The following is a 13835-nucleotide window of genomic DNA, read 5'->3' as shown; positions in this document are numbered from 1 at the left end:
CGTCTTAATATTATCTTCTACACATTTTGCATCTACACAGTATACTTTATAAGGAGGCACTGTAAAATGTTTAAGTATTTTCTCCTTTATACAAAGTTAAATGAAATTGGCTTTAAAGCTATGTACATCATTGTATTTGTGTTCTTTGGAAACCAATAGTCCATATCTAGTTCTGAAGATTATTTTGTTACTATTACATTTACTAAAAACCTTTTTTGCCCAATTAATCTAGTTGGCCAATTCTCCTCCAGAAAATCTGACACTTAGGGCATCCACACTTGGGTCTGGTGACTGCAAGCCTGGGCCAGCCTTGAGGGAAGCACAACTCTCCCTCTGATAGTTCCTGTATGGAACCAAGTTGGGAAATCTGAGAAGTAGAGACACCCAAAATCCAGACAGTACAACTGGGTCTATTATATAAAGAATCTTAGCAGAGGGAAAGGATCCATGTGTAAGACAAAAAGAGAGGAGGAGGCTTTAAAGGAGAGGAATGGAAATGGAGTCTGAAGAACTCCTTGGGCTGCAACAAAAACCAAGAGCACTTTTTATAGGGCACCTTTGATCTTGACTGTGGGCACTGAGGGATTTCTGAAGCCATGAAGTTTACAAGGACATTTGATGCTGGTGATTTTATTGTTCATTAAAGTTATATTCTTTTTTTATATGCATATATGCCATATTTATAATATATATGTATTTGCGTGTATATATACCTGTATATATACACATGCGTATCCTCAGAAGTGACATTCCCTAGATATAGTTGGCCTATCCTTAATCTCTCTGGATCTTAGTTTCCTTATTAGATGCTCTTTACATGTAGTCTCTGAACATTCTATGATCTCTATTAATATGCATGTGCAGCTATCACTGTTCTGGTATATAGGAGAGCAGAAGGATAGAGGATGTGGGGAAGAATGTGCTTAGTTCAGGGAGTTGGTGGACTGGAAGGAGAAATTAACATGATGCTATGTAGAAAAATTCCCATTGTGTCATTCTAAACTTATCTTAAAAATATATACATATATATTTTAGGTTGGCAGAAATTGCACACTCCCTTCTGAAGCTGGCACCATATGACACCCAGACAATGGAGAGTCGTGGGCTTCGGCGCTACATCATGGAGATGCTACCCATTACTGACTGGACAGCTGAGGCAGTGAGGCCAGCCCTCATCCTCATTTTAAAAAGATTGGATAGAATGTTCAACAAAATTCATAAGATGCCTACTTTGAGGTGAGAATGCCTCCTAGTTAGCTGTTGCTATCACAAATGTCAAAGTTAGGATTTGTCGTTTTTTAAGATGGTGAATCATTCTGGAGTTGAATGAATGATTTGAAAGTTTTCTTTGGTATATGTACATAGTTAATAGGGTCTATGAATGCCTAAGTAGCAAAGCCTACATTTTAAGAAAAATAACATTTTCTTTAAAAATATATGTGCTCATCTTGAAAAATCTATCCATTTCTTAGCTATCATGCTCCTCATCTGATATATATAAAAATTTCAATTAGTACCCTTCAATCCCTTTTAAAATAAAAGAAGCCATGCCTTATAAATGAAACAACTAATGAGAAAAGAAAATGAATTTTATGTTCAAAGTACTATATTTGACATAGCTGGTTAACATATTTAGATACCAGTTTAGAGAAATTCCAAGCTTTACAATAATCATCCAAGCATCAGCTTAAAAGTTCACAGGATTGATAACAAAGGCCTAATTTTCACTTTTTTACCTACTTCAGTGTCATACTAAATGAACAATGTTAACACTTGATCTTTGTTCAGTGATCTTGGAAATATTCATTGGTAGCCTGCATATTAGCAGATGGTTTTGAACCAGTCTACTTAGAGATGTGAGCTGAGTTTGGAAACTAGTGACAGTGAGCAGGTAGTTCAACGAATTAATACTGGTAAACCCACTTACCTGGAAATTTTAAGTTTGGGTTAGTGAGAACATTTTCTGTCCTTTTAAACTAAACCCAAAAATTAGTGCAGCTCTTTCCCAAGAATTTATATCAGAATTTTTCCAGGTATTAGCTCATAATCTCCACACTAATCCACCCTTCAGGAGTCATTAAAAAAACAAATTGAAAACTTTTATTCTAATAATTGATTATTTGTTTTTATATTATTTTATATCATGGTGATGCCTGCCTGTACATTATTTCAAGGTTGTTTATTTCAATGGCATGGAAATGCCTGTTTTAAAACACTATTTCTTTAGTGATCCCAATAGAAGATTTGTGTCTGTCAGCAAATGGCTTATCAAAGAGTTACAGTCTTACAGGGGTGTGTTGAAATAAATTCTTTTCTTAAATACTTGGTATCTAAAGATGTTAAACATCTCCAAAATTGACCCATTTATGATATAATTAAGTCCACTATAAAGAAATCATGCTTCCCAAAAGTAGAGTTCTGGATTAATACATAGGCTTGGTCTGCTATAGGCAATGTTCTTGGGAGCTGCGCTATGAATATGGAGTTGGCTTGGATTTAAATTTGTTAGGTGATCTCAGTTCAACACAAGAAATGTTGACTAAACCTGACCTCTGCATTACCTTCAGTGTTGGAGGTGTTACACAGCCTCAATTATGAATACATTTCCATTTGTCATTGCAGATTCCTTTTTGATAGGAAATATAAGTATTGCCAGGAAAATATAAAGAAATGGTGTTAATATCAGTAAAGCCCAAGCTGTTTATTTTGGGGCCACAGGGATGAATCTTTCAGTACTATGACAATTATGGAATGGATTGACTCTTACTATAGAAAATCCCATATTCATTTAATTGGGTTATGTATACAGTAACACCATTTATACTACCATAGAAAGTAGACAAAAAATACATATCATATATTAGGAGGCCAAGAAAGATCGCTGTTTAAATAAACTATTTTATTTTAATGTGATCTTGGCAGGAGTTAAGCTATATAAATCAAATTAGTGGTAGTCTGGTGTAAAAACTGACGGGCATGTGTAGTCTGATAATCAGGTTTCAGAAGTGCAGCTGGAGTCAGATTAGTTCTATTAGGAGTAATTACCCCTGTGATCGCTTTGCTGCAATGGTAGTCTTAGGACCCTCTGTCAAAGCTAAAACCAGGGAACTTAAAATGCAACCCATTCATCATCTCTGTTTTTTCTTCAATAGATTTAGTCGAGTGGGGCAGGCCTGCCTCTGCTACGTTTTCAGTATCTTCTTCCCCTCCCAGTGTGCTCTATGCTTTTGGAACAATATGGGTAAACTTCATCCCAGAGACACATCCTGTCTTAGATGGCATCAAAATCACTGTCTCATTCACTTGTTTCAGACTCTCCAGAAGGGAGCCAAGCGGCTAATGGCTCCTATATTGTATTCCAGGCGACAGGTTGAGTGGGAGCCTGCCAGCAATTTGATTGAAGGGGTTTGTTTGACACTTCAGAGGCAGCCAATCATATCCTTCCTGCCTCACCTTAGGTCACTGATCAATGTCTGTGTCAATCTGGTGAGTAGCCAAGTGGCAATCTTATGAAACTTTGCACAATTTAACTCTGCTATTGACTTCTCTGAATTGAAGATTTACAGGTCAACCACTTTGTGCCCCTATCTGCCCATGAAAATAGACGGCTCAGGTGACACTGAAAATAGTGAGGTACATTTCAAGGTGGTGTGTGGGGAGATCCAGGAACCCATCCCTACACAGACGGGATTTTGGTGTGCTGCTTCCCATGCACTACTTTGACAATTCACCTCTTCAAGTTGCGCTGAGAGTTGAGGGCTGCCAGTTGGAGAGTGGGGTGGTGGAGCCTCCACAGTTGGCTAGAAGTTGAGGTAGTTGGGGTGGGAGAGCTTAAAATGCAGAGAATTTTTTTCTTGTATGGTGCAAAATGACATTATGAGTTGGCCAGTCTAGGATTTATGCGGAGAAAAAAGATTTTTTTGTTGTTTATGTAATATCTAGAGTCTGGTCCTGACAAGGTTTTGTAAAATGTGTGGAAACCATGTTAGAGCATCTCATTAAATAGGACCTGCTGCTTCACTAGTTGAGCAATAAATCTGTAGTTGGAATGCCTAGTGCAAATAGAGCTGTTGCCATCATCGTTGTTGTCAGTATTTGCTCCATTAAGGAATGTTGACTGCATTCCTTTGAATTCACAAGTAAGTGTCCAATCTCGTGATTAGAATAGCTTTTTAGTTCATCTCTCATTATTTACATAGTTAACTATTAACAGCATTCTACAAAACCTTGCCTGAATTCAGTGTAATGTTCGATCTGACTCCAGACATTACATGCCTTCAGAAGGCAACAAGAAAGAAAAGATTGAATAACATGCCCAACCTTCAATTTATCATTATTATCATCATCATCGTTGAGACTCCCTTACTATGGTTGCATGAAATTGCAATAGTCAAGGCTGGTCATGTGCTCTGTTTGTATTTCAGGTGATGGGAGTGGTAGGACCTTCCAGTGTTGCTGATGGATTACCCCTTCTTCATCTCAGCCCTTATCTCTCACCACCTCTGCCCTTCAGCACAGCTGTTGTCCGGCTTGTAGCATTGCAGATACAGGTGTGACTACCTTACCTGTTTGTCACGCTCATTAAGTTGTTGGTTGAGGCACCAGATCATGGTGTTCTCGTTTTTTTCTGCAAAGGCTGGGCAAAATCTGTGAAACAGAAGTGTAAATATCTCCAAACTTTTATAAGTTTGGATCTTCAGCCCTGAGCTTGGCCCTAAGTTGTGCTTCTGTAATTCTTCCTGAGATCTCAAATATAGCAGAGTCATTTAGTCCTGCCACAACTTCAGGAACCACTTCAGTTATTTAAAATGTGTGCAAATAATGGTTCACAGATAATCAGCTCACAATTGTTAATTAAAAGAGGCAGTAATATTCACAGTCTGGTTTTAAATTATTTTCAGAAAGAATTGCAATATAAAATTCTTTCAAATGTTATCACTAGACTCTGAATATCTTAACTTTCTTTAATCATTGTGGGTTGAATATTATGAGTGCTTTTTTAAAGAAAATTCTCCCACTTAGTTTATTTCTTAAAATTAATCATTCCCAAGGGAAAAAAAAAAAAACAACAATAACAACAACAAAACACTGCAGAATCCCAATTCTCTTGAGTATTTCTGTGTGTCGCCCAGTTTTAGAGAGTGGTAAATCACTGAAAAGCTCTGTAATCAATGAAAAGTACACAACTGATGTAAACAGATAACTGACCCATCCATTATTTGACAATAAGCTTGATGGCTCATCATCGAGAGAATGGGGAGATGATAGAAAAGAGATGAAGTAAGAGGGGAAACAGTTACATCCCTAAAGTGATACATTTTAATGATCTGTGTACAAATATCACGTATTTCTCTCTATATTGCAATTGTTTCCTGGCTTGAAGAAGGCCTCTCCTGGCAGGGGCCAGAGGACTTTTTAGCAATTCCCTGGAGCAAGTGAGAAGTTCTAATTTTCTTCCTTCTCCTTTGTTGTTAAAATATTTATTGGTGGACACATAGAGAAAATTAATGGGGAAATGAGGTTGTTTTTGAACCTGACTATAAGTATTCTAATTTTTCATTTAATATTCAAGGTGTTACTATCTTTTTAGGTATATAGCTCTCAATTATATCAAGACAATGGTAAAGTATCAGATTTGGGTGAAGCTTGTATGATGTACAGACGACAATTGAACTCAGTTTACAGGAGCAGCCGGCAGGGAATCACCGTCTCCATCATGCTGTATAAAAACAAATATACTAAATGTGTGTGGTGGTCAATTAATCTTTTTTTCTATTATTGCTGCACAGGCTTTAAAAGAAGATTTTCCTTTAAGCCATGTGATCTCCCCATTCACCAATCAAGAGCGAAGGGAGGGGATGCTTTTAAATCTGCTCATCCCATTTGTGCTCACAGTAGGATCTGGAAGCAAAGGTCTGATTAATTTGACTAAAGGAAATTTGTCATTGTTGTTGTGTTTTCTTAAATGTCAGGCTGTTATTTCTTGTCCCTGTTCCCATGAAGACTATCACTGAAGTCAATCTGAATGATTTAAATCATTCAGATTAATCACCTTAGGAAATAAGAATTTTTCTTTCTTTTCAGTTTAGCTACCCTGGGACCAGAGTTTCTCTGCTCTACTTCTTAGAAGATACATCCTATTTAAAGTCATTTCAGTACAACAAAAATCAGGGGAACAGTGTTTCAATTCAGTTGAGAAAATGGTATTAGTTGAAGTACAATATAAGAATTGACAGGTGAACAAACTTTTACAACCACTGCCACTGGGTTTAGCAGAAATCCTGCCACTGTCATTAAATTCCAATGTATTTTCATGGCTTTTTCTGCTTAGGGGTAGAGGGATTCTTTTAGAAAAAGTTTATGTCAAATGTAAAAACAGTGCAAATGAATATTTGCAAAAAGAAAGGAGATTGAAATGGTAAGCAGGACATTTGGCTAAGACCACAAGTTTTTGGGTACCCACTATGAAGAAAATACCCAAGTGCCAGGAACACTGTTTCTGTCCATTGGTGAAGCTGTACTTGGTGGGAAACACCTGAATTTCTAGAGTGTCATAGTTTGGACTTGGAAAGAGCTGAGTTTTTCTGTATCTAATATGGACAGTCTACCTTGTGATGTTTTTCTTTCCACTTCCCTCTTCCAAATTCTGCCCCTCAGATAGCCCATGGTTGGAGCAGCCTGAGGTGCAGCTACTGCTGCAGACGGTCATCAATGTGCTCCTGCCACCGCGGATCATCAGCACATCCAGGAGTAAGAACTTCATGTTGGAGAGCTCCCCCGCTCACTGCTCCACCCCTGGGGATGCAGGGAAAGACTTGCGCAGGGAAGGGCTGGCTGAATCCACCAGCCAAGCAGCATACTTGGGTTAGTACTTTCTCTCTGAGAGTGCATGTGTATGTCTGTGTATGTGAAAATATATGGTAGATAGATAGATCGATGTACTTAACTCAAACAGTATTTAGAGACCTCAAACCAGAATGTATTTAAAGAGGCCTCAACCCAGAATGTATTTAAAGAAAACTCTTGAACAAGAAACACTAGCCTTGCAAAAGAGTCCGGTTTCCTTCAGTAAACATATACCAAAAAACAAAGTGGTTTCACATCTGCCATGCCTAAATTACTTGGCTGTTTTTATAAGAGTGTGTGGACATGTAAGAAAGGTATCTGCATTAAAGATTCTTCCTTGCTGATTAAGGACAAGATCACTAGTGAGGTACAGCAGCTGTTATAGATCTAAACTCAGTCTAGTAGGCAAAGACACAGCATTACACAACATGTGGGGCTCACTGGTCTGTCATCTATATAAATGGAGTTCTGGAGTTGGGCAGTCTACATCCTGTGCAGCAAGACTTGGTGATCTTGCAGTATGTTATGCCCTCTACTAGCTATTTTTCCTCCCTTAAAATGTCTTTAATCTCCACCTCGATCATTACTCTAGTGAGGCTAGTCCACTTCTGTTCCCACAGGCTTCCAATCTCTTTCCCTCTTTGACTCCTACTTTCCCATTATCCTATGCTGCCTTTAACCTGGTCCTAACCCATGAAGCAATGGAAAGCCACTCTTTGGCCCTGAATGAATTGCGCCAGCAGGAAAAGACCACTCTTGCCATGGCACTGAGAATAAGGAGTACTGGCAGTGGGGAATTTCCAAATGAGACAGTCTTGCCTGACATTTTCAATTCACCAAAGCAGATATTGGTGGGAAGTATAAGATAAACACAAACACACTGATGAAAACGAGTTCTTGGAGTTTGGAGATGGGGGGGTGTTTGAACTGCATTATAATGGGATATGTTTGAAAATGAGGGGATTGACGATGAAAATGAAAAAGGAGAAAAAATACACAAGGAATGCATGTACCCAGGACCAACTCATATGGATGCTCAGTTGGCCAAAGTATATAAAAATAGCATTCAAATCTAGACTGGCATAGACCCCTACATGAAGGATTGCAGAGGGTGATGGAGAAAAGGGGCTTACCATATACAGGAAGGAAATGAGAAGACACTTGATGAGTTTCTGTCCTCTCCACTATCTGCCTTTTTAGTGAAGAGTTGTTTCTCCTTTGCTTATACAGCCAGGCTACTGAACCTGTATTTTAAATTTGTTTTTACATTTATTCTGAGCACGTAGTGTGCACCAAGCAGTTTTCTGTGCTTTACATTATCACCACGTTGAATCCTCTCATCCTTACAATAACTCCAAGAAGTTAATGTTATTCTCATTTTAGGAGTGAAGAGGCTGGGGCCTAGAAAGGTTGAGTAACTTGCCTGAATGCATGTAGTCAATACATGACAGAGCCAGAACAAGTCTCTGTTCTTGAACCCCTTTTATGCTGTGTGTTGGGCTGATGGAGGCCTAGGTGGAAAGTAGAATGGCAGAAAGCCAAAGGCGGCCAACAGGCATTTAGTAACAGTGAAATGTCATCAGAATTAGTGTACAGAAAGAGGAGTATTGTTTTTTGTTTGTTTGTTTGTTTAGCTGAGGGAAAGGAATTGAGATGAGCAATTGCTGTGGAAAGTGAGATCTTGAGGAGGAAGATGGTTAAGAAAGAATCTTGCAGTCTCTCTCTCTCTCTCTGTTACATGGCATGAGTCTCTCCTGGAGATGTCCTAAATATGGTAAAGGCATATGTGACTCTTGAGGATTTTAGAGAATTAGATTTCTGTGTGCCTTTAGTCACTCAATGCACTTAAGAAAGATTTTTGTGTTTTCCTAATCAGAATCAATATGGGTTTAGTATACATATTTTTTTAGTTGTTGAGATTGATGGGCCTTAAGAATGATCAAGAAGGCCCAGGTTCACTTGACTGCCCCACAGCTGACTCCATTGTAAAAGCTGTAGTGGCAGAGGAAGCTATCATCATAATCTTTGATGTCTTCACAATACTCTGGTTTGTCCTGACACACAGTTTGGGAAATCTGCTTCCTGAAAAATAAAAATAAATGCAGATTGTGAAGGGTTGCCAGAATCTGAGAGGAAAGAGATATGATAAAATAAATCTAGTAAGGCTTAGTATAGACATACTGTGCAATGAAGGAAGAAGGTGTTTTTATATTTGGAAATGTACACTGAATGCATTTACTGGTTACCTCTGGGAAGCAGTTTAGGTTGGGGACAGGAAGGGAACTGGGAAGGAAAATACTTAATTTTTTTTTAACTTTGTGCACTTCTTCATGGTTTGATTTTATTTTTAATAACACAAATATTTATTTTATGGTTAAAAGAAAAGAAAAAGTTTTTTAAGATCTATGTTTTAGCTAAGAATGTGAGTGATATGCCCATTATTACCATAAAGTCATTATGATTAAACTTGTGGAAGGTAAAACCTTAGCCACACATCATGTTGATAAAACAGTTTCCTTTCAATTCAGTGGACCACATTGTTCTATATTTTCCAAATTAGTAGTTCAATGCACTTAAGAAAAATATCTGGGTTCTCTTCATCAGAATCAAAACACCATACACATTTTTGACTCGATGTCCAGCATGCTCTTTCTCAGGAATGCATATGAAGTTTTTAGAAACATGGAGAGTTTAGAGGTTTAGAAAATTTATAAAGGTGCAAAAAGGGCTGTGAATGTAGGTTGGGTTCCTCTGAAGCACAGATCTGCAGGTTCACTTTTCTCTTTTCCTGGTGTGAAGCACTGAAGGTGATTCTCGTCTGCTTTGAGAGGCAGCTCGGAAGCCAGTGGTACTGGCTGAGCCTCCAGGTGAAGGAGATGGCTCTGCGGAAGGTGGGAGGCCTGGCCCTTTGGGACTTCCTCGACTTCATCGTGCGGACCCGAATACCCATCTTTGTGCTTTTGCGCCCTTTCATCCAGTGCAAGGTGTGGTGTGTGCTTCTCCTCCTGAAAGTGACAAGCCCAAATGAATGTGTGGCTCTCCACTGAGGCAGGAATGTGGCAAGAGTGCTATGGTACCTACTGTAGCCAGTTAGTAGGGCCTGTAAATACCATGCTTGATGAGAAAACCACTGAAAAATATATTCCAGAGGATAAAATTTCACACTAGAAGTGCCTTCATAGTAAGAGCTTTACTGGAGTCTATAAAACTTTGCCCGCTCCCTACTAATCACCCCCCCCCCACTCTACCCACCCAAAAGACTGGTCCAGCGGGATGGTTTGGAGAATCTTCTGTCTTCAGTGGCATGACTGAGATCTGATTTTAAATAAACATATTAAAAACATAGGATACTTAACATATGATTTCCTCCAAGACCCTCAGTACACATCTACACTTGTTCTTTTCATGCCCCAATTTCTTAGGGCAGTGATTTAAAACAATGTAATTATTAAGCACTTCCTGTGTATACTGCTGCTCTAGGAACATCATATGCATTATGTTATTTATTCCTCCCAACTATGAAATAGGTACAGCAGTTAGCCCATTTTACAGATGAAAAATTGAGGCCCTGAGAATGCTATGCTTTCCTTTCAGCTGCTGGCCCAGCCAGCAGAGAATCATGAAGAGCTTTCCGCCCGGCAGCATATTGCCGACCAGCTGGAGCGGCGCTTCATACCACGACCTTTGTGTAAGAGCTCACTCATCGCTGAGTTCAACAATGAACTAAAAATTCTCAAAGAGGCAGTTCATAGTGGATCAGGTGAGTGTGCATGAGCGTGTTGTGAATTTGACTAATGGAACTCACAGCCTACAAAGAATTCCTCTGCCCAGGTCACCACACTTTTTGGAACTATGAATATGTTAACCATTTTGGTACACTACTAGATTTGACCATTCCTAGTAAGTTAGCCATTTGACCAATACTAGAGTTGACTTTCTCTTTTGTCAGTAACAAAATAGAAATCGAAACGATAACATAAGTGTTTAATTTTCTTCCTTTTCTATATTTTTTAGTCTTCATTTTAGTAGTTAATCTCTTTCTTGAATATTTAATCAGAGGAAAAGTGATTTAAATCATTACGTTTATTTTCTTTTTGAAAAAGAGAAGGGGGACATTCATTTATTGAGCTTCTATTTTATGGTAGATTATTTCCTTTAATCTACACAAATACTTTCAAGGTGGATAATTGAAAGTCTCCATAAAGAATGAGGAAACAAACACAATAGAAAATAGATAAATAACTTTCAAGTACATAACTTACTATTATGGCATAGAAAGTGATTATTGCAAGGGGATTTTCAACCAGCCTTTAACTTTTCACACATTGCAAGGGGAAGGATCCCATCAGAGCTGCAAACTAGGAGGTACTTTCTTTACATTATTCTAAAGGTATTCGTTGAGAGTACATTGTTTTATTTTTTATAACTACATTAACAGCAGATTACTGAGGAAGGAAAATAAATCATTTGCCATTAGAGGGCAGTCATTACCCACAAGTAAAGTGTAATATGTGTTGTGTTTTCTTTTTTGCGGGAGGAGAGGGTTGTTTGCTTTCCTTCTAAAGCTTTTATTGTTCTTTGCATGCAATGTGGTAAAAACATTGACAAGTATAATCCTGGTGAAGTCTACACTTTACCATTCAAATATTCTACTTTGTAATAAAATAACCTGACATAGAACTGATGGGGTATTTTGTAGGTTGTAATTTCCAGAAAGTTAGAATAGTTTTGATTATGCATTCTGACTTTGATTGTGGGGTTCACATCAGACAACTTATTTATTACTTTCATAGGCTTGTGTCAAATACAATATATTTGTTAGTAAAAATTGCCAAATTCTAAGCTACAATTCAGATCAAAGTTAATATGCATCCTACCAACCTTGGAAAATAAAATAGAAAAGCAGTAAGAGAGGCAACAATGTCAAAGCATTTAATATTGTTATAGATGTTGCATTCTGTCAAGGGAACTATTCAATTACATCAGTGGCCAATATTGATTATTTTTAAAACACCCCCACTTTCATGTGCAACTGAGATATAAAAATCATTTGTCTGGGACACATTATTTAACTAACCTTTTCTAAAAAATACAAGTGGTCAGGGAGGACTTTGAAGTGGACATTTAAGATTCTCACCATACATTTCCTTTGATCTCTCCAATCCTCTAGCCTACCAAGGCAAGACATCCATCAGTACCGTGGGCACCTCCACCTCTGCTTACCGCCTGAGCTTGGCCACCATGTCCCGCTCTAACACGGGCACGGGCACCGTCTGGGAGCAGGACAGTGAGCCATCCCAGCAGGCTTCGCAGGACACCCTGAGTCGGACTGATGAGGAAGATGAGGAAAGTAGGTCAATTCAAAGAGTCTGGGTGGAAGACATGGCTTGGCCATATGAGCAAGGGCTTGGGAAGTATTATTGTCCTTCTGACCTTTTCCAGTTCTGATCCCCTAGTCATTTTTATAAAAGGCATTCTAGGGTAAATGTTTTCTATAAATTTATTGATATCCTTTGGTCATTTAAAACGAATTCAGGAAAAAAGTAAATCGTTAGTGACTCCTAAATTTTCTTTAAACTTATATAGTCAACTTTTTCCACTAACTCCCATTTAAATTATGGATAACTAACCAAGGAAAGGACTTATTCTCATTTTACCTGGAGATCTTGTTTAGAGGGCTGATCAGCACTTAAATGACCTTATTAGGCAAAGAAGATTGAGTAATGCATATGCCTAGGACTCAGAAAAGACCAGTTGGCTCTACCATCCAGTATGTAAACCAGCACACTGTCTTGAGGGGATATACTCCAAATTTGAGTTAAGAGAATCACCAGTGACTAGGACAGCCCAGAAGTTTCTAAGTCGTGTGCTAGAGATTTGGTGTTATGACATGAGGAGAAATATTACATATGTTTGCTTCACGGGAGATTATAAAAAGTAAAATTAGGGTGAAAGGTTCCATTAAATGCTACTGTTATTTCAGGGATCTTAAAGTTACATTTATTATTTTCCACTTGTGTGTTAAGATACTCTGATATAATGTTTACATCAACGTTGTGTTGTCAATGTCATGTGAATGAGAACAAAATTTAGATCTTCACTCAGGCTTTCCATGGCAAACAACAACAACAAAAAACACATCTCTACTCTGAACTAAATTAAATAGAAGAAATGAGAGTTGAGGTTAGAATTTTAATTAACTGAGATAAATGGAAGTGTTTTAATGTCCTACTACAGTTGGAAATGTAAGAAAAGAAAATAAATAAATGCTTTGTCAGTACTTACCAGTAATATTTGCACATTCAGCTTCAGTGTTGGTCAGACAAAGGAAAAATCATATTGTCCTGCACCTGGCCTAGAGACACATTTGTGTCTAAGTCACCCTGGTGACTGCTCATAAAAATACACCTAAAGTTGTAATTAGGGAAATCTTGACCAAGAAAACACCATGAAAGAGAAAAGGATCAGCAGTTTAATTTTTTTTTTGAGACAGTTTCACTCTTATTGCCTAGGCTGGAGTGCAATGGCGCAATCTTGACTCACTGCAACCCCCACCTCCCATGTTCAAGTAATTCTCCTGCCCCAGCCTCCCAAGTAGCTGGGATTACAGGCAAGCACCACCATGACCAGCTAATTTTGTATTTTTAGTAGAGTCGGGATTTCTCCATGTTGGTCAGGCTGGTCTTGAACTCCTGACCGCAGGTGATCCGCCTGCCTCGGCCTTCCAAACTGCTGAGATTATAGGCTTGAGCCACCACAGCTGGCCAAGGATCAGCAGTTTAAATATCCATTTTTTTTTTTCTTTAATGCTTGAAGTAGTCTCTCCCAGCAATTGTTATTAGTTATAGAAAATAATATCATCTATTTTTGTAGAGCTAAATGTATTTTGCGGGTAACTTTATATATAAATAATACATGTCCTAACCTGTAAATAAGAGCTAAACAGTGATATCACTGGCCAAAAGCCAACACTAACATACTAGTGAGGC

At 38.3% G+C, this 13835-nt stretch overlaps 1 protein-coding gene across 13 annotated transcripts in view; it reads left to right on the top strand.

The window, feature by feature from the left end:
• UNC80 (unc-80 homolog, NALCN channel complex subunit) overlaps positions 1–13835 on the top strand; it is a 225708-nt gene that overhangs the window by 193659 nt on the left and 18214 nt on the right. For 12 of the 13 annotated variants that reach the window (XM_003925592.4, XM_074399089.1, XM_074399092.1 and 9 more), the window contains 8 exons: positions 1036–1236; positions 3363–3486; positions 4425–4550; positions 5790–5913; positions 6658–6864; positions 9646–9830; positions 10441–10606; positions 12017–12196. In XM_003925592.4, the coding sequence (XP_003925641.1) occupies positions 1036–1236; positions 3363–3486; positions 4425–4550; positions 5790–5913; positions 6658–6864; positions 9646–9830; positions 10441–10606; positions 12017–12196 (1313 nt within the window). The remainder of the gene's footprint in view (positions 1–1035; positions 1237–3362; positions 3487–4424; positions 4551–5789; positions 5914–6657; positions 6865–9645; positions 9831–10440; positions 10607–12016; positions 12197–13835) is intronic. The other variant, XM_074399094.1, reaches the window with a different exon arrangement.

Source organism: Saimiri boliviensis, chromosome 5, assembly GCF_048565385.1.
Source record: "Saimiri boliviensis isolate mSaiBol1 chromosome 5, mSaiBol1.pri, whole genome shotgun sequence".
NCBI lineage: Eukaryota > Metazoa > Chordata > Mammalia > Primates > Cebidae > Saimiri > Saimiri boliviensis.
The sequence above is the reverse complement of the archived record's forward strand: the minus strand, read 5'-3'. Positions and strand labels throughout refer to the sequence as shown.